The 25,584-nt window shown below is 39.2% G+C and overlaps 2 protein-coding genes across 2 annotated transcripts; one reads left to right on the forward strand and one right to left on the reverse strand.

The window, feature by feature from the left end:
• The first annotated feature begins 11,521 nt into the window (after nt 1-11,521).
• LOC127115172 (uncharacterized mitochondrial protein AtMg00810-like) lies at nt 11,522-14,937 on the forward strand. Its single transcript, XM_051046778.1, has 2 exons — nt 11,522-11,837; nt 14,156-14,937. The coding sequence occupies exons 1-2, from the start codon at nt 11,522-11,524 to the stop codon at nt 14,935-14,937; spliced, it is 1,098 nt and encodes a 365-aa protein (XP_050902735.1).
• Nucleotides 14,938-22,499: 7,562 nt separating this feature from the next.
• Nucleotides 22,500-24,312, reverse strand: LOC127080929 (ervatamin-B). The gene is made up of 4 exons (XM_051021219.1): nt 23,697-24,312; nt 23,376-23,605; nt 23,143-23,283; nt 22,500-22,896 (listed from the first exon to the last, which is right to left on the reverse strand). The coding sequence occupies exons 1-4, from the start codon at nt 24,223-24,225 to the stop codon at nt 22,672-22,674; spliced, it is 1,125 nt and encodes a 374-aa protein (XP_050877176.1). The 5' UTR covers nt 24,226-24,312; the 3' UTR covers nt 22,500-22,671.
• Between the last annotated feature and the right edge of the window lie 1,272 nt (nt 24,313-25,584).

A 25,584-nucleotide genomic window follows, 5' to 3' on the forward strand; every position in this document is an offset into this window, starting at 1 on the left:
GTTGTGGCTAGACATTACTTGTTCCAATATAGACCTAAGAAGCCAAGGACCTTAGTTTACCAAACCCATCTTGGCCTATTCGTAGGACGTAGTGCGAAAGTCGTTCAAGTGTAAGATTTGATACGATTGTTACGTGATACTACACTCATAAGAGTCTCTCTTGAGAATATTGTTGGAATACGAGTAGTCGTTCCTCTAATAATATCCGAAAGATGGGATTATGACTATGGGAACCTTTTTGTAGAACATGTTTGGCAGGTTTAAACCTTAGTACACTCCTTTTGGGTGGTTCTTAACCTAAACTCCATGCTCGTGACTTGCGACAAACCCTTGATTCATGGTTGATCCGATCAGGTATCCTTAATATCAATGAAACTCGGGTGTTGATAAGGTGTAAACCATAATCCGCCAAAATGGGTGGTTGATATTAAGGATAACATGATCCATCCCATGACCTTTGTTTGGTGTGCTCTTAATTTCTCTCCAGACAGTACAACCTGACAGATGTTCAAGCAGATACAGCAATCCTGATTGACATGTCACTGCATTGCATTCACATCATCACATTATTTGCATTCACATCACATAACACATGTTTATCCTTTTCAAGGGGGTTTAAATCTTCTTCTTGATTCTAGTCGGGGTTTTCTTCTTACACTGTTTATCAAATGTGAGACTGGAATCAAGGAGGTAGAATACCTTTTGGAATTGATAAACATGTCATTGCATTTGCATAGTCATCCGCATGTCTTGCATAACAGGTACCGCCACAATGTTCTCAGTTTGTTTGGTGTCCCACTAGCAGGATAGCTGACTCAGGCATTCATCGATACGGTACCCGAAGGAATCAACAGAGAGCAATGGAGAGCCTACAAGCAGAGCTCGCCGAGATGAAGATTCGCATGAATCAATTCATGGATTTGGTTCAAGGGGTGGCTCAAGGACAGCAGGAGCTTAGATTGTTGGTACAGAGGGATCCCCCTATTACTCAACCGGAGACGTTGGTTGATCCTCCAGCTGGAAAGGCTAATGGTCCCAATGGACCAGGGCCTATCCCGATCCCGCGTATCAACCTAGATCAACAACCCATTCAGGATGGTCAGGATGATCAGTTCCCTTTGCTTCAGGAAGACTTTGGCATGGACCCCATGTTTAAAAGATTGGAAGAGAGGTTGAAAGCAGTGGAAGGACAGAATCTTCTGGGAGTAGATGTTGCTGACTTGGGGCTGGTCCCAGGTGTGCGAGTGCCACCGAAATTCAAGGTCCCGATATTTGACAAATACAATGGCAGCTCTTGCCCCAAAACTCACGTGCAAACCTATTTCCGTAAAATGGTTGCATACTCTGACGACGAGAAGCTACTTATGTACTTCTTCCAGGACAGCCTGGCTGGGGCATCCTTGGAATGGTATATGAGGCTGGACAGAGCCCACATCCGTTGCTGGAGGGATTTGGCGGAGGCTTTCGTGAAGCAGTACCAGTATAATGCAGACATGGCTCCGGACAGAACTCAACTTCAGAATCTGTCTCTTAAAAGCAATGAGTGCTTCAGGGAATACGCTCAACGCTGGAGGGATACAGCTTCCCGTGTTCAGCCTCCTATGTTGGAAAAGGAAATGGCCAACATGTTCATGAATACGCTGCCTGGACCTTATCTGGAGCGTCTGGTGGGGTGCAATGCTTCCAACTTTGCTGATGTGGTCTCTACCGGAGAAAGGGTGGAGAATTACCTAAAGACATTGGATCCTCATCAGGGGTGAAGAAGCCGCTCATTCAGGGACAGAAGAGGAGAGAAGGGGATGCAAGTGCCATATCTTCTTATCATAACAGGGATAACCGGAGGAATAATTTTCAGAATTATCATCAGCAACCGTATGTTGCGGCTGTGACCATTCCAGCTGCAGCACCACTACAACAACAACAATCACAACGTCAACCAGCTCAGTATCAACAGCAACAACAACCGGGTAACAGACCCGCTTATCAACAGAGGCAAAGGATGATGGACCGGCGTTTCGACACCCTTCCAATGTCGTACGCTCAGATGCTTTCTAGTCTTCAACAACTACAGCTTGTGCAACTGCGCACTCTGGCTCCTCCTGTTGGTAGACTTCCGGTGGGTTACGACGCCAACGCTAGGTGTAGCTTCCACTCTGGGGCACCTGGCCACAATATTGAGAACTACAAAGCTTTTAAGCACGTAGTTCAGGATCTCATAGATTCAAAGGCCATCGACCTTGCACCAGCTCCGAATGGCGTTAATAATCCCATGCCCCAGCATGGTGGTGCGAATGTTAATATGATGGAAGGAAAAGCCGAGTCCATTAAGGATGTGCTGAAGTTGAAGACTCCATTGTTGGATATCAAAGGATGCTTGCTGAAGGCCGATGTCTTCCCCGGTTGTGGGAAGGGTTGTTTGGATTGTGCTACTCAGGGCGGAGGTTGTTTGAAGCTACAGCAGGGTATCCAGGCCTTGCTCGACAAAGGTATCCTCCAGGTTGAAGAATTGTCTGTCCAAGAGTCTGTGGAAGAGGTTAAAGCGGGTGCCTCTATCTCATCCTTTAAGCAGGCACGAGCCGTGGTGGATTCAGGTATTGCTCCCGGTTGGGGGCGTCTGTTGGAATTACCAGTGAAAGAAGATAAGTTCGGGATTGGGTATCAGCCAGCTCTAACTTCTACAACTTCAACACTTCAGACTCATCAGGGGCCGATCACTTTCTCCAGTGCTGGCATCATTCAGTATGGTCAAGTCTCTGCAGTCAACGAAGAAGAGGGGGATAGTGATTGTGACATTGACAATTGGGTGCGTCCGAAGATCCCGGGTGAAGTCATCAACAATTGGTCTTCTGAGGAGATTATCCAAGTGACTCTTCTTGAAGAGTAATTTTCTTTGTTTATTCATGCATATCCAAGTCTTACGTTCCGCCCAGGGCGTAATGACTCATTGTAGGGCCCATCTATGTGACACTTGCATTTTTTATCATAAATAAAGGACGTATTTTTGCATTCAAATATTTTGTTCCCTGTCTTTCTATTTTTGCAGTTTTTCAAAATAAAAAAAATGGCAATGTTTTGTTTAGTTTTCACTTCTTGTTCACACTCATAAGCACATACCATCACTCATGCAGATGCACAACACCGGATCCTATTGATAACGGTTCTGCTATGGCTCGCTTCGACTTTGAAAATCCAATCTTTCAAGCTGAAGAAGAGGGTGATGAAGACTGTGAACTCCCTAAAGAACTTACCAGGTTATTAGAACAGGAAGAAAGGGTCATTCAACCGCATCAAGAGTCTGTTGAAGTGATTAATCTCGGCACCGAGGACGCCAAGAGAGAAATCAAGATAGGGGCTGCTTTAGAAGACAATGTGAAGAAAGGGCTGATTGAATTGCTGCAAGAATATGTTGACATCTTCGCCTGGTCTTATCAGGACATGCCTGGGCTGGACACAGACATCGTGGTGCACCGCTTGCCTCTCAAAGAAGGTTGTCCTCCGGTCAAGCAGAAGCTCAGAAGAACAAGACCAGAGATGGCTGTCAAGATAAAGGAAGAAGTGCAAAAGCAGTTGGATGCAGGGTTTCTAGCAGTCACCAATTATCTGCCATGGGTTGCAAACATCGTCCCAGTACCTAAGAAGGACGGAAAGGTACGGATGTGTGTCGACTACCGGGATCTGAACAGAGCTAGCCCTAAAGATGATTTCCCATTACCTCACATCGACGTTTTGGTGGATAATACAGCTCAGTTCTCGGTATTCTCCTTCATGGATGGCTTTTCTGGCTATAACCAAATCAAGATGGCACCAGAAGACATGGAAAAGACAACTTTCATAACCCCATGGGGCACCTTCTGCTACAAGGTGATGCCGTTTGGTCTGAAAAATGCCGGAGCAACATATCAGCGAGCAATGGTGACTCTGTTCCATGCTATGATTCATCATGAAATCGAGGTTTATGTGGACGATATGATTGCCAAATCTCAGACAGAAGAAGAACATTTGTTGAATTTGCAGAAACTGTTTGAGCGTTTAAGGAAATTCAAACTGAGACTTAACCCGAACAAGTGCACTTTCGGGGTGAGATCTGGAAAACTGTTGGGTTTTATTGTTAGTGAAAAAGGGATTGAGGTGGATCCTGACAAAGTGAAAGCAATACAGGAAATGCCTGAGCCAAGAACAGAGAAGCAAGTCCGTAGTTTCTTAGGGAGGTTGAACTACATTGCAAGGTTCATCTCTCACCTAACAACCACGTGTGAGCCAATTTTCAAATTGCTGAGGAAAGATCAGGCTATCAGGTGGAATGGAGATTGTCAAAGGGCTTTTGAGAAGATAAAAGAGTATCTACAGAAACCTCCGATCCTTATACCTCCAGTTCCTGGGAGACCTCTGATAATGTACCTATCAGTGACTGAGAACTCGATGGGGTGTGTATTGGGACAGCATGACGAGTCTGGTCGAAAAGAGCATGCCATATACTACCTTAGCAAAAAGTTTACCGACTGTGAAGTCAAATATTCGCAGCTTGAGAAAACTTGTTGTGCTTTGGCCTGGGCTGCTCGCCGACTGAGGCAGTATATGTTGAACCATACTACCTTGTTGATTTCTAAGATGGATCCAGTGAAGTACATCTTTGAGAAGCCGGCTCTCACCGGACGTGTTGCCCGTTGGCAGATGATTTTAACAGAGTATGATATCCAGTACACGTCACAGAAGGCCATCAAAGGGAGTATTCTGTCAGACTACCTTGCCGAGCAACCGATTGATGATTATGAGCCAATGAAGTTTGAATTCCCTGATGAAGACATCATGTTCCTCAAGATGAAAGACTGTGAAGAGCCAGTTGTTGAGGAGGGACCTGATCCAAACGAAAAGTGGACTTTGTTGTTTGATGGGGTTGTCAATGCTAGAGGAAGTGGAATTGGTGCTGTCATTACAACTCCGAAAGGTGCCCACATGCCTTTCACCGCTCGTTTGACTTTTGAGTGCACAAATAATGAAGCTGAGTACGAGGCCTGTATCTTGGGTATTGAGCAAGCCATTGATTTGAGAATCAAGACTTTGGACATCTTCGGAGATTCAACTTTGGTGATCAATCAAGTGAATGATGATTGGAATACTCTCCAACCCACTCTGGTCCCCTACAGAGATTACACGAGAAGACTTTTGACTTTCTTCACAACGGTAAAGATGTATCATATACCTCGTGATGAGAACCAGATGGCAGACGCACTTGCTACTCTATCCTCCATGCTCAAGGTAATTCGTTGGAACCATGCTCCCAGGATCGATGTGATGCGCCTTGACAGGGCCGCGTATGTGTTTGCTGCTGAACTGGTAGTCGATGACAAGCCCTGGTATCACGATATCAAGTGCTTTCTGAAGAATCAAGAGTAACCTGCAGGGGCATCCAACAATGACAGAAAGACTTTGAGAAGATTGGCAGGCAGTTTCTTCTTGAACAAAGACGATGTGCTGTATAAGAGGAACTTCGACATGGTTTTGCTCAGATGCGTGGACAGACACGAGGCGGACATGTTAATGCAGGAAGTTCATGAAGGTTCCTTCGGTACTCATGCCGGCGGACATGCAATGGCTAAGAAATTGTTGAGAGCGGGTTATTATTGGATGACCATGGAATCAGATTGTTTCAAGTATGCTCGGAAGTGTCATAAGTGCCAGATTTATGCTGATAAGGTGCATGTACCGCCGAATCCTCTGAATGTGATGTCTTCGCCGTGGCCGTTTGCCATGTGGGGCATTGACATGATTGGAAAGATTGAGCCGACTGCTTCCAATGGGCATCACTTCATCCTTGTTGCCATCGACTATTTCACCAAGTGGGTCGAGGCAGCGTCGTTCGCGAATGTCACCAGACATGTGGTTGCCCGTTTCATCAAGAAAGAAATCATTTGTCGCTATGGGATTCCCGAAAGAATCATTACTGATAATGGTTCTAATCTCAACAACAAAATGATGAAGGAGTTGTGTCAGAACTTCAACATTCAGCATCACAACTCTTCCCCTTACCGCCCTAAGATGAACGACGCTGTTGAGGCGGCAAATAAGAACATAAAGAAGATTGTGCAGAAGATGGTCGTCACGTACAGAGATTGGCATGAGATGCTACCTTTCGCCTTGCATGGGTACCGTACTTCAGTACGTACATCGACCGGGGCAACCCCCTACTCCCTTGTGTATGGTATGGAAGCAGTCCTACCTGTTGAAGTGGAGATCCCTTCTCTAAGAGTCTTGTTGGATATCAAGCTAGACGAAGCTGAATGGATTCGGACAAGGTTCAATGAGTTGAGTCTTATCGAAGAGAAGCGAATGGCAGCCATTTGTCATGGGCAGTTGTATCAGAGTCGGATGAAGAGAGCCTTTGATCAGAAAGTGCATCCTCGTTGTTTCCAAGTCGGAGATTTAGTGTTGAAAAGGATCCTTCCTCCTCAGACAGATCACAGGGGCAAGTGGACTCCTAACTATGATGGACCGTATATTGTCACCAAGGTTTTTGATGGTGGGGCTTTAATGCTTGCAACTATGGATGGTGAAAACTTCACTTCCCCTGTGAACTCAGACGCAGTTAAAAAATACTTCGCATAAAATAGACCCGCTGGACAGTAAAAAGAGTAGTCCAGGCAAAAATGGGCATCCCGACGAACCAAGAAAATGAAAAGGTTCGGGCAAAAATTAGGGATTAAAAATGAAAAGATCGTACACCCGGTAAGTTGAAAACCTGAAAAGGCAACTTAGGCAAAAATGGGTATCCCAGTGGATTGAAAACCCGAAAAGGGCGATCCAGGCAAAAGTTAGGGATTAAGCGAATGACTGCGTTCTGAGTAGTTCTAAATCTCATCTCGTGCCAATGACTAGAAATTTTTGAAGGATAGGAAACAGTCCAATCACTCTTTCAGAAGGCTGATTATCTGGAGGATCTTGAAGACGAGCAAGTCATAGCAGAATTGGAACCCAATAGAAATCCATTTCACATTGCCATTAGATTAATTTCTGTTTTTATCTATTGTGCGATTACCTCTTTCCAGGGATTGCTTCCTAATGTAAATGCCTATTTAGAGGCCATTCAATCAATAAAATCATGTTATTCAGTATATCTCTGCTTTCATTTTCATTTTACTGTTTTGTTTGCAAAAATGACGTTCGAATTTTTGATAAACATTGCATCATGACACATAAGGGCTTTACAGGTACAGGCTTAATAAACATTTAAAATTGCTGTAAATTTTAAGTGCTTTGGATCGTCTATTCAGAACAGATACCCTCGGGGCATTTCCTTAAAATCTCCTGCAGATGGTCGTGAATATTTTCCCCAGTGAAGTCGCCAACAGACGAATTCAGTGTCTTGACCCTGCAGAGCTGATCAGAGCGTTGGATTCTTCAATCCCCAGCAGTTTCTCACCACCGTACTTCCCCAAGCGGTTGTTTCAGGACATACACTCCCCAGTAGAGTTGACAGTGCCAGACTACATATCCCCAGCGGAGTTGACAGTGCCAGACTGTATCTTCCCAGCAGAAGTGGCTGCTCCTTAGAGTTCGATGCCAGATCGATAATCCCAATGCCAGATCCATGGTTTCTTTCCTTGAAGCAGAACCTCGGTACCGTATCAGTGTTTGCTACCCCTGCTGAGTCATCTCTCGCAAATCGTGATTGCCAGAACCATTATAGCTTTCCTCAGCAGCAGGCTTCCAATGCCATTCTTTCCCCGATCATAGTCTCGGTATGGCCAGAACACCGCATGGCTAGTCATCTCCCCACAGAGTTCTTTGCGCTGTGCATCTCCAACAGCCTGGCCAGAGCCCAGAGGATGGTAATCATTTCCCCAGCAGATCCCCTTGCCTCGGCTTGGCATTCTACCCAGCATTTCGCATCCCTGCATGTAGAATCATATTGCATTGCATCCTTCCAAATCGCGTAGCATTTCCATTTTTATGGAGCATTACGCCATTGAAAAATTCAAACATACGCATGTAAGCATAAAACATTCTCGGTATCCCAAGTGATAAGCTAGAAGTTGTTTCCAGTACTCAGACTGAAGATTGTTCATGACTTACCTTTGTTATCCCCAGCAAGTGTCATTGGCCCATGCGCCGCCTCTATTATCATTCCCTATTTCTGCCAATGCTGACAGGCATGAAGTTTTACCGGTATCCAGACCGAAGTGGCGTTCAGGCCAGTTTTCCCGGTATCCAGACCGAAGTGGCATTCAGGCCAGTTTTCCGGTATCCAGACCGAAGTGGCATTCAGGCCAGTTTTCCGGTATCCAGACCGAAGTGGCATTCAGGCCAGTGTTCCGATGTTCAGATCGAAGAAGTTTCCGACGTTCAGGTCGATGCAACTTGTGGCATTCAGGCCAGTTTTCCGGTATTCAGATCGAAGTGGCATTCAGGCCAATTTTCCGATATTCAGATCGAAGTGGCATTCAGGCCAATTTTCCGATGTTCAGATCGAAGAAGTTTCCGACGTTCAGGTCGATGCGACTTGTGGCATTCAGACCCATTTTCCGATGTTCAGATCGAAATCCTTTCCAGTATTCAGACTGATGAGCGGCATTCAAGCCATGGTTATTTCTGTGTTACCATTTATTTTGGTATCCAGTTTAACATTCTTTTTCGATATTCAAACTGACTCTCACCGTACCAGAGGAATTCTTCTTTCAAGACCACCTCTTTGCTGATTCTGACAGACATTGTTACTTCACTTCACTTCAGTGCAAATTTTTGGGCTTTTATTGTATTCAATCCCTTGATACCTCGAAAGTACGAAAGCAGCTGCCATCTTCTTTCCGGGTCTCCAGTTGATTTAATAGGGGCAGCTGTAATACCCCAAAATTTACCCTTCATTTTTCCTGGAAAAATAAAAATAAAAAAATAAAAAAAATAAAATAAAATAATTTAATTAATTAATTAAATAATTAATTAATTAATTAAATAAATAAATAAAATAAATAAATAAAATATAACAAATTATTTTGGACTTGGGTCTCCCTCATTTGAGCCTATTACCCACGAAAATCAGTCTATAAATACTGAAGTTTCAGTAGAGGAAAACACACTTGGAGTTACACTGGGAGATTCACTGGAGAAAGAAGGAAGAGAAGCAAAACCCTGAGGAAAAGATAGTGAGAGAAAAGCCAACAGAGTTCAGAGCAACCTCCAAACCCTGAAAGGAACTCAACTTGTAAACCTCACGGGCGCAACTCAATCAAGCTCTCCAATCAGGTTTGCCCTATATCCATCATCTTTATGCCTTTTATTTGAATGCTCTAAATGTATGAGGTATTATGGGTGAATTTGATACCTTTTTGTGAGCCTTTTGTGAATTTTGATGGAATTATTCATGTGGTTACATTTTGATTTAGGGGCAACTCTGGGTTACCCTATTTTGTTTATTCTAACCTGTCTTGTGTTTCCATGGCATTGTTTTCTCTTGATTTCATCCTACTACTCTAACCCTTTGTCGAGTTTTGTGAGGGCTCACATGGCTTTCGCAGAGACACTCGCGTGGTTTCCCACTTTATTTGTGGGATACCCCCTGGAGTTTTATTCTGATTATTCGTGTTGACTGATTTCCTTTGACGGTCCAGCTGGAGACATTTCAGGGTTTCTTGCCCCTTTAACTGCTATAGCTTCGGATCTTTATCCATGTGGTAATTTTTTCTCTTTCTCATACTTTATCGCTTTCTTAGCTGGAAGACCTCGATAGGAGGCAATGTTTGAGCCCCTTGGTGGCATTTTACTTTGAGATACATGTTTTGTGTTTTGTATTCATATCCCTGCAGGTAGCGCGGTTCCTTCGTCAAGGACTGCCTTTTTGCCCTCGAGCATCCCAAACCCTAAAACCCAAAGCAACACGTTTACTCCTTCTACTACAGGCGAGTAAGTCTCCAAAGGTCGAGCATCCGGTAGATTGCGTAGTAACGTTGTTCGTCCAAAACCCAATCCATAACCCCGTAGTTAGCCGAACTACGGCTTGCTCTGATTCTCATTCCAGATGAGATACGTAGGCATAAGACGCGATGTCTTAGCGAGCACACATCCCCCCAACTCATAGGTCAGCCGAGCTACGAAGACTCTGATTCTCATATTCAGATGAGATACGTATGCAGTGGATGCGACATCCGCGCGAGTCATTTCTCTTAACCTTTTTAGTAAATAAACACGTTAGGTAAACCCACACCCTTTAGACAAAAACTACAAAAGTGGATCCCGTAGAGTACTATGGATGCGTAGGGGTGCTAATACCTTCCCTTCGCATAACCGACTCCCGAACCCAAGATTTGGTTGCGAGACCCCGTCTTGTCCTTTCCTTTTTCAGGTTTACTTCGAGCATTTCCTTTCCCTCCTTTGGGATGAATAACGCACGGTGGCGACTCTTCTGTCATTCTCTTTCGCCGGTTGTTTTTTTCGCACACTGTATTTTTCAGGTTACGACACCTTCATATGGAGATTCCACCATCTCTAACTCCGAAGAAGAAATCACCAGTACCAAAGGAGACTTATGATTGGCTTCCAAGAAGGATGCATTCACCCCACACACATGAATTAGTGGAAAGCATAAAAAGAAGAATAAATTATTTGGTACATTATTATTCTATGATAGGAACAACACCAACCACTTTATTATCATGAATGTTATATTACTGTTGAAATATTAAACTTGATTTGGACCTAACGTTATTATTTGATTTTTGGGCTTAACTATTTTGGGCTTAGTTTATTTTGGGTAATGTTTCTAGAAAAGTCTTGTAATATTTGGAGTGTCTAGATTTTCTTAAGATTGTAATATTTTCTAGAATACTCTTTGAATGTTTAGAGTTGAGAAATCTCTAGAATTAGTGTGTCTAGAGTTATCCTTAGAGTACTATAAATAGATATGTAATCCTACACTTTTGTATCAAGCAAAAATACAAAGTTCTCTTTTCCATAAATGATTCTCCTACCTATCAAGTTTCTATTCAAGCCTCTAATATTCCCATACACTTTCCCTAAACACAAAAAAGGTTTATTTCCAACAAAGTGGCATCAGAGCTTCAAGGTCCTCAAAAATGGTGAATGGAGGTTTCCCTTTTCAAATGTCGATGCTCACAAAGAACAACTATGACAATTGGAGTATCAAGATGAAGGCGTTACTAGAAGCTCAAGATGTGTGAGATATCATTGAGAAAGGAGAAAGATGATGTCTCGTGAAGCCAAGGTGTAAAGGAGACATTGAATGAGTCAAGAAAGAGAGGCAAGAAAGTGCTCTTCCTTATTTATCAATCGGTGGATGAAGATACATTTGAGAAGATCTCAAACACAACGATGACCAAATAAGCATGGGACAAACTTCAAACTTGCAAAAAGGAGTGGAACAGGTGAAAAAGATTCGTCTTCAAACTCTTAGAGGTGATTTTCAACGTTTATTTATGGACGAGTCTGAGTCAATTTATGATTATTTTCTCGAGTATTGGCCATAGTCAATCAACTTAAAACAAATGGCAAATATGTTGATGAGGTGAAAGTCATGGAGAAAATACTTCGCACTTTCTCTCCAAGTTTTGACTTCATTGTTACCAACATTGAAGAAAATAGGGATTTAAGGACCATGACTATTGAGAAACTCATGGGTTCCCTACAAGCATACGAAGAAAAACCAAAGAGAAAAATTAAACAAAAGGAGGATATGGATCAACTACTACAACTCAACGTAAAGGAAACAAATTATCCGAATTACAATAGCCAAAGAGGACGAGGTCGTGGCCGAGATCGTGGGTGTGGACGAGGACATGGAGGAGAAGGAAAAGGATGTTACAACAACTACTTTAACAATGGAGAAAAAAGTTGGAATCCATAAGAAACAAGAGGTCGTGGAAGAGGAAATTCATGGTTGAGGTGTGACAAATCACAAATCAAGTGCTTCAACTGCAACAAGATCAGTCACTATGCATTTGAGTGTAGATTCTAGAAGAAGGTTGTGGAGAAAGATAACTTTGTAGAAGGAAAAGGCGGAGAAGATGAAACTTTGTTGCTCGCATGCCTAAACCAAGTTGAAGAGAAAAGAAACAAATGGTACCACAACACAGGCACAAGCAATCACATGTACGGCGATCGAAGCATGTTCATAGAGATCAATGAAGCGTCAACTGGTAATGTCTCATTTGGATATGACTCAAAGATACTAGTAAAAGGAAAAGGTAAAATTCTTATACGCTTAAAGAATGAGAGTCATCAATTCATATCCAATATCTACTATGTTCCTAACATGAAGAATAATATTTTGAGCTTGGGACAATTATTAGAGAAAGGCTATGACATCCACTTGAAAGAACATAGTGTTTTCTTAAGAGATTGTAGACATAACTTGATTGCTAAGGTGCATATGTCAAACAATAGAATATTCCTATTGAACATTCAAAATGATATTGCAAAATGTCTCAAGACTTTCTATACCGACTCTTCGTAGCTATGGAATCTACGATTCAGACATCTCAACTTCGACAGTCTAAAATGTTTGTTAAAGAAGGAGATGGTGAGAGGCTTGCCTAGTATAAACCACTCAGACAAATATGTGAAGGATGTCTAGTTGGGAAGCAATTCCGGAAAGGAATCAACGTCAAGAGCGACAAAACTGCTAGAGCTTTTACACACCGATGTCTGTGGACCAATCAATCCAAACTCTCTTGGTAAGAGTAAATACTTTCTCCTCTTTATCGATGATTATTCTAGAAAAACATAGGTTTATTTCTTGAAGAAGAAGTCAGAAGTGTTTGAAAACTTTAAGAAGTTCAAATCCCTTGTGGAGAAAGAAAATGGTATTTCCATTAAGGCCATGAGATCTGACCGAGGAGGAGAGTTCATTTCAAATGAGTTCCAAAAATATTGTAAAGACCATGGAATCCGCCGCCCACTAACAGTGTCAAGATCTCCACAACAAAATGGAGTAGCAGAGAGAAAGAATCGGACCATACTTAACATGGTGCGAAGCATGCTTAAGAGCAAGAAGATGCCTAAAGAGTTTTGGGCTGAAGTAGTGGTATGTGCGGTTTACCTGACAAAATGTTCCACAACAAGAAACATGCATGAGAAGACACCACAAGAAGCATGAAATGGAAGGAAGTCTAGGATCTCTCACCTCAAAGGGTTTGGAAGCATTGCATATATCCACATTCCAGATGAAAGGAGAACAAAGCTCGATGATAAAAGTGAGAAGTATGTATTCGTGGGTTATGACTCAAGCTCTAAAGGATACAAGCTCTATAATACAAATAGTGGAAAGATCGTCATAAGTCATGACGTGGAGTTCGAAGAAGAAGATTGTTGGGATTGGAGTGTTCAAGAAGATAGGTACGATTTTCTTCCTTACTTTGAAGAAGAAGACGAAATGGAACAACCAATGATATAGGAACAAATTACACCACTGGCCTCCTCGATACCAAGGTTGGATGAAACATGCTCAAGTGAGAGGACACCACGACTAAGGTGTACTGAAGAGCTTTATGAGGTAACCGAAAACAGAAACGACATTAACCTCTTTTGTCTTTTGCGTGATTGCGAGCCTTTAAGATATCAAGAAGCAGTTGAAAAGTAAAGTGGAGAGATGCCATGGAAGAAGAAATCAAGTCAATCACGAAGAATAATACATGGGAACTTACTACACTTCCACGAGGACACAAAGAAATTGAAGTAAGATGGGTGTACAAGGCGAAGAAGAATGCAAAAGGAGATGTGGAGAGATACAAAGCAAGATTGGTGGCGAAAGGCTATAGTCAAAGACAAGGAATTGACTATGATGAGGTATTTTCCCCCGTTACTCGTCTTGAAACCATTAGACTGATAATTTATTTGGAAGCCCAAAATGAATGAAAGATCTATCAAATGGATGTGAAGTCGGCCTTCTTGAATGGTTTTCTCAAAGAAGAAGTTTATATCAAGCAACCACAGGGCTATGAAGTAAAAGGGCAAGAAGAAAAAGTCTTGAAGTTGAAGAAGGCATTGTAGGGACTCAAGCAAGCACCGAGAGCTTGGAATGTTCGAATCGACAAGTACTTTCAAGACAAGAACTTCATCAAGCGTCCATATGAGCATGCACTCTATATTATAACATAAAATGGAGATATTTTGATTGTGTACTTATATGTTGATGACTTGATCTTTACAGGGAACAATTTAAGCATGTCTGAAGAGTTCAAGAAAGACATTTCAAATGAATTTGAGATGACAGATATGGGGATCATGGCATATTATCTCGGCATCGAAGTAAAGCAAGAAGACAGAGGAATTTTTATCACCCAAGAAGGCTATGCCAAAGAAGTCCTTAAGAAGTTCAAGATGGATGATACCAATCTAGTTGGCACCCCAATGGAATGTGGCAGCAAGTTGAGTAAGCATGAAAATGGAGAGATCATGGATCCAACTCTTTACAAAAGTTTGGTTGGAAGTCTGCGTTACTTGACAAGTACAAGGCCAAATATTCTCTATGTTGTAGGATTCGTAAGTCGCTACATGGAAGCTCCAACAACAACTCACTTCAAGGCGGAAAAAAGAATCATTCGATACATCAAAGGTATAACAAACTTTGACTTGCACTATTACTCTTATAATAATTATGAGATTATTGACTATAGTGATAGCGATTGGAGTGGAGACTTAGATGATAGGAAGAGCACTACTGGTTTTATGTTCTTTATGGGAGATACTACTTTCACTTGGATGTCAAATAAGCAATCTATCGTCACACTATCAACTTGTGAAGCTGAGTATAATGTCGCCACATCATGTGTTTATCATGCAATTTATCTGAGGAATTTGTTAAAAGAATTAAAAATGCCACAAGAAGATCATGTCGAAATATGTGTTGATAATAAATCAACACTTCCTTTGGCAAAGAATCCTGTATTTCATGAAAGAAGTAAGCACATCGACACCCGTTACCACTCATAAGAGAATGCAGCGAGAAGAAGGAGGTGAAATTGAAGTATGTGATGTCTAGAGATCAAGCTGCTGATATTTTCATCAAGTCACTCAAATTAAAAACTTTCGTGAAACTAAGGAATATGCTTGAATTAATGTCATCTTCATTAGTTTTTTTCTTTTGAAATGCAAAGTAAATACATAAGCAAGCAGTGAAGATGATGAAGAAGCGAAATGGGTTTGAGTTGTATGAAATCTTCATCTTTTACTAAAACTAACTTTTTAAATTTACATGTATTTTAAATTTAAAAATTAGAATAATATACACAATTAAAATAGTGGTTTACAAAAATAATGTCTATAAATTTTATGAACACAATATATATTAAACTAAATAAATAATTGTTTTGATTCTCATATTTTTTTTAGTACTTATCTTTGACATAAATATTTTATTTTAATCAATCAAAACATAAATTCTCATCAATTAAAACACAACATATTTCATCTCTCATTGTACCCTTAAATATCGTTGAATAATTTTAAATTGTTACAATATTTATGAAAAAAACTACATTATTTAAATATTACATTAAGAAATTAAATATTAGTTATTTTTTTACAATCAAACCTTTAAATATTAAAAATTTATTGTATTAATTTTTGGATAAAAACTACATTTGTTTACTAATTAAATTTTTAAAAATTTATTCAATTTAATAACAGTAAGCTTATTTTTTAAAAGAAAAAATTGCACTTGTTTTGATTACAAGCAACTCCCAACCAGATATTTCTTCCATCTCTAGTTTCAATAATTTCGTCACGGTTCGTATTATAGTCGTCTCTCTCAAAATAAAACTGTAACATCTCTTTCACTTGTCTTTCTCAAAATAAAATCCTAATATCTCTATCACTCGTCTCTCTCATATAGAAATCTCAAATTTATGCATCCAACTCGTAATTTTTGAAGGATACCTTTGTTGTATCAAATCTTAGAAATACAATCGTAAATTTATTAATAAATTGATATTTTAAATATTAACATGTGACAATAGACATCCTATTTTTAAAAAAAATATATATAAATTAAAAATACCATTATAATCAAATATCCCTTACTCCTATTAAATTTAAAACGGATGTGAAATTAGATAGATTGAAAAAATTGTTTATACGTTAACAAACCACAATCTATTTTATTAAAGGTTACTTGTCTAATCAAGTGAATTATGTTGGTGCAAAGGTAGAATAAAAGATGAATATTCTATTAAGAGAATGACGGCTACAAAAAGGATTAAAAGTTACAATGATTGACACCCTATTTATAAGCTAAAACTAGGGTTACTATAATAGGATAAAATACTAAAATACCCTCTAACAAACTTAGGGGCTAAGAAAATAATACAATTTAAATATGAATTAAATCTAATAAAATCTAATACCATCCCTTAATTCATATTCCATCAAAACTTATAACACCAATTCCATCCCTTAATCTGATAAATTGGTCAGTCTTGATAGCTTTCGTCAGAACATCTGCCAACTGCTTCTGAGTGCTACAGTGTACAACTTCTAACACTCCCCTCTGAACTTGATGTCTTAGAAAATGATACTTGGTCTCAATGTGCTTGCTTCTCCCATGCAACACTGGGTTTCTGGCAAGATTGATTGCAGACTTGTTGTCAATCATCAGCTTCAGAGGTTTGTTTACTTTAATCTTCAGATCCTGCAATAGATTCAGAATCCACACAGCTTGGCATGCAGTAACAGCACCTGCAATGTATTCAGCTTCACAAGTTGACAGCGCCACAACAGGTTGCTTCTTGGAACACCAAGAAATGGGACCTCCCAGAAATTTGAATAAGTACCCAGACGTACTTCTTCTGTCAACTCTGTCTCCACACCAATCAGAATCTGAATAACTCAGAAGTTCTGACTCATCCTTTCTTCCAGAGGGAAATAATACTCCATACTTCAGAGTTCCCTTGATATACCTCAGAATCCTGACTGCAGCTTGGTAATGGGACCACTTAGGTTTACTCATGAACCTACTAACCATCCCAACTGAATAACAAATATCAGGTCTGGTATTGCACAAATACCTCAGAGAACCAACCAACTGTTTGAAGATTGTAGCGTCCACATCCTTTCCATCAGAGTCAGAGTCCAGCTTCTGATTTGTATCAGAAGGTGTGACAGCAATCTTACAATTCTTCAATTCAAATCTCTTCAGAAGTTCTAATTCATACTTGAGTTGATGCAAAATAATACCTTTCTCAGAGTATCTGAACTCCATCCCTAGAAAGTATGTCATTTTGCCTAGATCAGTCATTTCGAATTCATTCATCAGAACTTTCTTGAACTTGGCTATCTCCTGTTCAGAACTTCCAGTCAGCAGTATATCATCAACATATAAACATACCAGAGTCATATTTCCTTCAGAAGTATGCTGAACATAGACACCGTACTCCATCTCACATTTCTGAAAGCCTTGCTTCTTGAAAAAAGAATCAATCTTCTTATTCCAAGCTCTGGGCGCTTGTTTCAATCCATATAGAGCTTTGTATAATCTGTACACCATCCCTTCCTGATTCTTTTTCACAAATCCAGGAGGTTGTGACACGTAAACTTCTTCTTCTAATGGACCGTTCAGAAATGCAGATTTTACATCTAAATGCATCAGAGGCCAATTCCTGTTAGCAGCTATTGCAATCACCATTCTGATTGTTTCATGTCTTGCTACAGGTGCAAACACTTCAGAGTAATCCAACCCAGGTTTCTGTAGAAATCCTCTGGCTACCAACCTTGCTTTATGTTTGCCAATTGAACCATCTGGCTTTAACTTCTGCTTGAAAACCCATCTGACGCTGATGGCTTTCTTGTCTTTTGGAAGTTCTGTCAGCTTCCAAGTCTTGTTCCTCTCTATAGCATCAAGTTCTTCTTTCATGGCCTTCAGCCAGAGCTTCTGCTTAAGAGCCTCTTCTGTACTTATGGGTTCAGAGTCTACTAACATGGCACACTGAATAACTTCTCCTTCAGAGTCTACTTCAGTGTCTTGCAGCATGTCAAATTCTGCATATCTTCTGGGGATGTTTCTGACTCTTTGTGGTCTCTGAACTTGTTCAGAGTCTTCAACTTCAGAGTTTCTACCTTCAGATGGTTGACTTCCTCCAGAGCTTTGACCATCTGAAGGTTCTGGCATATTTCCAGAGTCTGAATTGCCACCAGAATTTGGATTACCATCAGAGTCTGGGTCATCAGAGTCTGGATCATCAGAGTCTGGATCATCAGAGTCTGAAACATCAGAGTCTGGAACATCAGATTCTGGATCACTATCAGAGTCAGAATCAACGTCAGAGTTTACTCCAACCTCAGAAATTCTGAACTCTGACCTTTCTTCAGAAGTTCTAACATCAGAATCAGATTGAGACTTATCCCAATTCCAAACTTCTGATTCCTTCACAATCACATCTCTGCTGAATTCAATTTTATTGGTTTCTGGACAATAGAGCTTGTATGCACCTGTACTGTGGTACCCTATCAGAATCATCACTTTGCTTCTATCATCCAGCTTCTGTCTTTTGGCTTCTGGAACATGTTTATAGCAAACAGAACCAAACACCTTCAGATGACTAACACTTTGCTTATCTCCAGTCCACTTCTGTATTGGAACTATTTCCTTCAACTTCTTCGTAGGACATCGGTTGAGTACATACGTTGCGGTGGCAACAGCTTCTCCCCAGAGCTTCTGAGGAAGCTTCTTCTCCTTTAGCATGCTTCTCACCATATCAAGCAAAGTGCGGTTTCTTCTTTCAGCAAGACCATTGTGTTGAGGGGTATAAGGAGCAGTAACCTCATGCTCAATTCCATTCTCCTCACAGAACTTCTGGAACTCTTTGGAGTTATACTCACCTCCACCGTCAGTTCTAAGAATCTTCAACTTCTGACCACTCTGATTCTCAGCCTTCATTCTGAACTTCTTGAATTCATCAAACACCTCGTGTTTAAACTTAATAAGGGATACCCATGTCATTCTTGTGAATTCATCAACAAATAACACAAAGTATTTATTCCCTCCAATCGATGCTACTGGAAATGGACCACACACATCAGAATGTACAACTCCCAAGGCATGTTTTGCTCTTGGAGCAGTTTCTGACGCAAATGGCAATCGTGGTTGTTTTCCTTCCATGCAAACTTTGCATGACTTTTCAGGCTTCTTAATTGCAGGAATTCCATGTACCAACTTCTTTGAATTCAAATGTTTTAAGCTTCTGAAATTCAAATGACCAAATCTTCTGTGCCACAGCTCACTCTCCTTCTCAGCACTTGTTGCACTAAGACATTCTGAGTCTGCAGTTCTGACATTCACCTTGAATGTTCTATTCCTTCCCTGTTCTGACTCCATAATCAACTTCTGATTGCAGTCATACAGCTTCAGAAGATTGTCCTTCATGGTAACTGAAAAACCTTTCTCAATTAATTGTCCCACACTCATCAGATTGCTTCTGATGCCAGGTACATACCACACGTTCTGAATCAATGCTGTTTTCCCATTGTTCAGAGTCACTCTGACATTTCCCATACCTTCTGCATTAAGATATTTGTCATCAGCACATCTGATCTTTGTCCTCTTTTCAGAGTCAAAGTCAACCAGCCATTTCTTGTTTCCAGTAAGATGATTTGAACAGCCAGTGTCCATATACCACCAGTCTATCAGATTCATATTATCAGATTCAGAGGCCATCAATAGCACAGATTCGTCATCAGAACTTCTGGCTATATTTGCTTCTTCTGATTTTCTCTCCTTGTTTGACCAACAATCTCTAGCAAAGTGACCAAACTTCTTACAGCAGTAACATTGGATTTTCTTCTTGTCATATTTCTCTTTTCCCTTCTGAGCATTCTTTTGTCTATCAGAGGTTGAGCTTTCTGACTTCTGACCACCATCAGATCTTCTCCTGGCTTCTGACTGCTTCTGATACCTCCTATCAGAAGTTGCTTTCAGAGCCTGCTGCTCTACTTCCCTTTCAGAAGTTCTCTCAGTCAAACGCAACTCTTGCGCTTCTAGACTGCTCTGCAGCTCTTCAATTCTCATGGTGCTCAGATCTTTGGAATGTTCTATTGCTACCACAATGTAATCAAATTGAGAGGTAAGGGATCTCAATACCTTCTCCATGATTGTTTCTTCAGAAAGAGTTTCTCCACACGCTTTCATCTCATTAGTGATCAGAATCACTCTGGAGATGTATTCAGAAACTTTCTCATTATTCTTCATGTTGAGATTCTCATATTGCTTTCTCAAGGACTGAAGCTTCACCTTCTTCACTGATGCGTCACCACCATAACATCTAACCAGTGTGTCCCACGCAGCCTTTGCTGTCGTTGAATCTGCAATCTTCTCAAACACATTTACATCAACACATTGATGAATGAAGAACAATGCTTTCTGATCCTTCTTCCTTACTTCCTTCTGTGCGTTTTTCTGTTCATCCGTCGCATCTGCTGCTACCTGAACATAACCATCAGTGACAAGATCTAGAACATCTTGAGCACCGAACAGTACACGCATTTGGATCATCCAACGATTCCAGTTTTTGCCGTCAAATACTGGAAGTTTGGTGTTCATGTTGCCGTTTCCGTTCATCTTTCTACCTTGCACAGTACACTCAGATTTCTCACACAGTGTTTCCCAACCCACAGAATTAAAATTCTGATCAGATTTTGTTCAAAATTCAACACGAATCTAAGAATCAAAATCAAGCACACAAGACCTCACGTTCACTCGTGTTTCCCGTGTTTCCCAATGAATCCGAACCGGAGCTCTAGATACCAATTGTTGGTGCAAAGGTAGAATAAAAGATGAATATTCTATTAAGAGAATGACGGCTACAAAAAGGATTAAAAGTTACAATGATTGACACCCTATTTATAAGCTAAAACTAGGGTTACTATAATAGGATAAAATACTAAAATACCCTCTAACAAACTTAGGGGCTAAGAAAATAATACAATTTAAATATGAATTAAATCTAATAAAATCTAATAAATTAATGGGTGTAAATTTATTAAGTTAATATTGCGTAAATAAAATAATCAAAAAAACACATTAACAAATTACCACAATTTATTTCCATTGATGAAAATACAATTGTTCTCATCCTCTCATTGCACATCATTCTCTCTGAAACCCAGATCTCCATAGTTCATTATCCTCTCATCGCACGTTCGTTCTCTCCAAAACCTAAATACTCATCGATCAAAACTCTAAACATTATCTATTGTATCAGGTTTCGCAAGGTTCACGACAACCCTCACTCATGTAGCATTGTTTAAGGGAAGGTAGGCTGCTCTCAAAGCCTTTATAATAGATTTATTTATTTTCGACTTATCATGAAACTCACTGACATAGTTTCCTGTTGGCTCGCAGAAACATATTGAGACAAAGCAGAACAACAATGAGTAATATAAAATTGGATGTGCATGGTAGACTCACGACTTATAAGATAGTACCATAATGGTGGTTCCTCATTGCATTATTTGGGAGCATGGAACTATCCATAATAATTATCATAGAAAATGAGTTGTTGTAGATGGAGCATGCTCCACTTCTTTTTAAGTTTCACATTTCACTTATTTGAATCACATTCGTATCTAATATATAAACGTATTCAGTTAATTTTAGAGTTTTTCTCATGACAATTAACACTTGAAATTGAGGTAAGCATTGTGTTTGGTGTTAGATTCACTCATTTGATGACTGAATCGGTGAGGTGTTTCTTGAGTTTTCAAATCTAAATATTTGTTAGCTGTTACTTATTCAAGTGTAGGCCAATATCATGTTCATTTTTGAGAAGCTAAAATGATTAGAGGCTTTATCTAGTGTAGGCTTACTGCTTTTAAACTTACTTTGTACCTTGAAGGGGAACCTATAGATCATAAATTGACTCAATCGCAGGTTGGGTTGGATGAGGTTTTTGGGCCAAAACCGTCCAACTTGGCCTATTATCCAACGACTACAGACCTATAGTATTGTTATGACAGTTATTTAATAAGTCTTCATATTTAATTATGTCATGTGGAATAATAGTTTGTTAAACTTTAGTATGCTATACAGCTATAGCTTAATATATTTTCTATTTGATAAGTCTGAATGTTATAGGTTGAAATTAAAGATAATATAATTATGAAATGCTTTAAGTGATAATTAAAATAGGATGTAATATATCATATTTTTATACTTTATTTAAAGAACATAGGATGTAAATTTGTCATCATTTTTAGTAAATATTATTCATTTTACATCCGATTTTTATCAAATAGAGTGTAAATTTGTTTAATTTAAATATTTATATGTAACCATTTACATCCGTTTTTTATAAAATAGAGTGTAATATAGTAAATATTTACACATGTTAAAAAACAGTGTAATATACCTTTTATTTACATCCATTTTAAAATGGGTGTAAATTCGTCGGATATCTCTCACTCTTTGAAGTCACACTCTCTAATAATGAATGTTAAAGGTATAAAAACGGATATAAATTCATATTTCTGTCTTACTAGACGAGGAAAATTGAATTCTCTAAGTCACCGTAAATACCAACTATTTTTATTATCATGACTGCTATGTTACATGAGGAATAACAATCAGGAACAAGAGAATTGACATGTTTAAAACAACATCAACAATAACCACACAACAAACTCTAGAGTCACAAAACTATAAACCTTTGCTTTAACATATTCTTCAAACGTAGCCTTTTAATTTTTGACTGGATAAGAAGCAAAGCTATTGATTCCACACACTCCATACTGTTTATTATAGTCCCTTTTGATCCACATATAACCCTGTATTCCCCATGTTGTCGCATGTGAGTTCTTCACAATCCAGTAATCTTCACCGTTTAAGGAATTATAACCCACTACTAGCATGCCGTGAGTTACGTTCTTAGGATCCACCGGACAATCTTCACCTTTAAATAACCCCTGTTAATGGATAAATAGGTTCTTCATTAACAAATGTAAAAATACTTTAAAAAAACTGTAGGAGATTCTTAAATTGCAGTTGCGGTCGCAGTTGTGTATGCGATCATTGCGGTTGTAGTCATTTTTGCGGTAACAAAAACTTTTTTAAAAACTTGATCAGATAGCTAGGTGTTAAATGAGTTTAAACAAAGCCAATAGTGGACATGAATGAATAAGTTAAGAACTCTACATTATATAACCACTTACACCCTTGTAACTTTGAAATTTTGGTGACTCTGCATAAATAATAACACTAACAGGCTGCTTAGCAACTGCACACAATAGTGCCCTGTCTGATCTCTGCACGGGCTGACGTGAATCAATACTACTATTTGCACTGTTTTGAATCTACATTTCATGAAAAAAGGATATGAAATATTAATAGTTTATAATGTGATGATAGAAACTATATAATAATGAATTTGATAGAAATTAAGAACCTGGGAGGCTCTGCAATCACCCTTGCTAGCCGTATAAGGATAATCAGCTCGTGATGCAATCCCTTTGTTTCGTATTACCCAATTTATTGCGTCGGACACACGTCCTCCAGAACAACTTCCAGTTGGTACACAATCTAGAAGCTCTTGCTCTGAAAGGCTAATAAGCGTCCCTGTCTTTATTGCAACTATTCCTTCAATAGCGGCAACAGCTGAGAATGCCCAACAACAACCTAAGGAAATGGAAGTATTATTTAGCGAGTGAGAGTAGATTGTGATGTGAATTATAAAAACACAAATATCTTGCAAATACAACAAACTTACCACAACCGTTTTGAGCCTTGACAGGAGTAACAGCTCCACTTGTCCTCCAGTCCAAGGTTGAAGGTGGATCACTACATGTTACGTCCTGAACATCATCATCGTTCGCAAAATCCATGGCGTCGGTGTTTAAGGTCATGTATGTTTCTCTGAACTCCGTGGAGCTCAAATCAGCATAGTTGGTCAGACCAAGAAAAGCGCTATTAGGTGAGTCTCTCTTTGCATTAGTCTCTGTGATATATTTCAAATTTGAAACAAAAGTGGCAAATTTCTTTGACATCTCTTCAAGATCATGGTAGACTCGTCCATGTTCTTTCTTCCATTGTTGGAATAGTCTTAAAACTTCATCTTGATTCGGAAGCTTATCAAGTATAGGCTCTGATATAGGGGAATAGTTATTGGGCTGGATCTCAAAATTGGAGGATATATTTAAATGTGCAGGTTTCTTTTTCTGAAATGCAAAGTATATACATAAGCAAGCAGTGAAGATGACGAAGAAGCGAAATGGGTTTGAGTTGTATGAAATCTTCATCTTTTATTAAAACTAACTTGAAGATAAAAACTTTGTATTAAAAGATGAGTATTCCTTACAAAATTGTTCCACGTATTTATAGAATGAGTTGAGATGCGAAAAAGTATAAAATAAACATGTGGGATTTGTTTATTATGGACTTTATAAAATAATTCCAAGGGCCCTCTTACCATTTTAAATAAAAAAAATAAAAAAAATAAAAGATTAATATTTTATTAAAATTATTAAGAATGGTCCGCAATGACAATTATGACCCGTGTTTTAAAAATCGAATCGAAAGAGTCATTGTTCTAGTCCAATTGTTGGGCCGAATAAGCAATTGAATAAATGGGAACCGACTAAAATCGGTAAAAATCAACGGATTAAATATTTGTTTTTTTTCTAAGATAAAACGACATCTTTTAGATATTCTTATTAAAAAATAAAATTAAAATATAAGTAGATTTTATTCAAAACTTATTAGGAACAACTTCTCGTCTTTAAAATTAAATTTATTAGACCGTGCATTTATTTTATTATTCAGTTTATATTTTAATTAAACTTTGTTCAAAATCTATTTGGATTTGTATTTTATACTATTTTATTGTGTGTGATCACTATGTTTAGAATTTAAATTTAAAGAATGAATTTGTGAAATTATGATATTTTGAAATTTTTAGATGTCGTGATTTTTTTAGAGACATAGTCATCTTGTTCTAATGGTTTAATATCCTTCGATCAAAGCACAAATCTCTATTTCTTGATCAATTCTATCAAAGTTCATATTCAAACTCTCCTTCATTAGATCTATCAACGGTGGCGACTTCTAACATCTCTCGTGGTTGGATAAAAATGCGTGTCATAAACCCTCTCCCTCCAAAATAGAGACAAGGGTTTGGGGGAAACTGTTATGGATCATTCGTAAGACCTAGGAGGTGAATGTCCGGTTATAATGCAAGAAGTTACCTCACGAAAGCCTGGTTATGATGCAAGAAGTTACCTCACGAAGGACAAGTAGACCCTTTTTCTCCTGTGTCGCAGATGTATCCCTCATGGGAATACCATGCTAATCTTCTAAATGAATCAAATGAATGACCACATCCCACGATGTTCCCCATGCGTGTAATTACCAACCATTCCACCTTTATAAAGAGAAAAATATGTGACTTCAGATGTATTCAAATCTTTTCTCACTCTCTTATTGACTTAAACGTTAGAGTATTAATCTTATAGATCAGCCCCATCTTCAATCTCTTCAACGTATTAGAAATTCTAAACCACCACAGCAGATTGCAAATTCATCTAATTCCAGAACGGAATCGTAAGCACTCCCAATTCATTTACCTTTTAGAGTGGTGGTTTTTGTTATCGTCAATGTGT

This window comes from Lathyrus oleraceus, chromosome 1 (assembly GCF_024323335.1).
Source record: "Lathyrus oleraceus cultivar Zhongwan6 chromosome 1, CAAS_Psat_ZW6_1.0, whole genome shotgun sequence".
In the NCBI taxonomy this organism is placed as follows: Eukaryota; Viridiplantae; Streptophyta; class Magnoliopsida; order Fabales; family Fabaceae; genus Lathyrus; species Lathyrus oleraceus.

Excerpts from the sequence above, each read along its gene's own strand:
- LOC127080929 (XM_051021219.1), bottom strand. The coding sequence starts at position 24,225 with ATGAAGATTTCATACAACTCAAACCCATTTCGCTTCTTCGTCATCTTC. Across the intron at positions 23,284-23,375 it reads GTGATTGCAGAGCCTCCCAG|ATTCAAAACAGTGCAAATAG; the intron begins GTTCTTAATTTC and ends CATGAAATGTAG. Across the intron at positions 22,897-23,142 it reads AATTTCAAAGTTACAAGGGT|GGGTTATTTAAAGGTGAAGA; the intron begins GTAAGTGGTTAT and ends ATCCATTAACAG.
- LOC127115172 (XM_051046778.1), top strand. The coding sequence starts at position 11,522 with ATGGAGAAAATACTTCGCACTTTCTCTCCAAGTTTTGACTTCATTGTT. Across the intron at positions 11,838-14,155 it reads CTTTAACAATGGAGAAAAAA|GGAACAATTTAAGCATGTCT; the intron begins GTTGGAATCCAT and ends TGATCTTTACAG.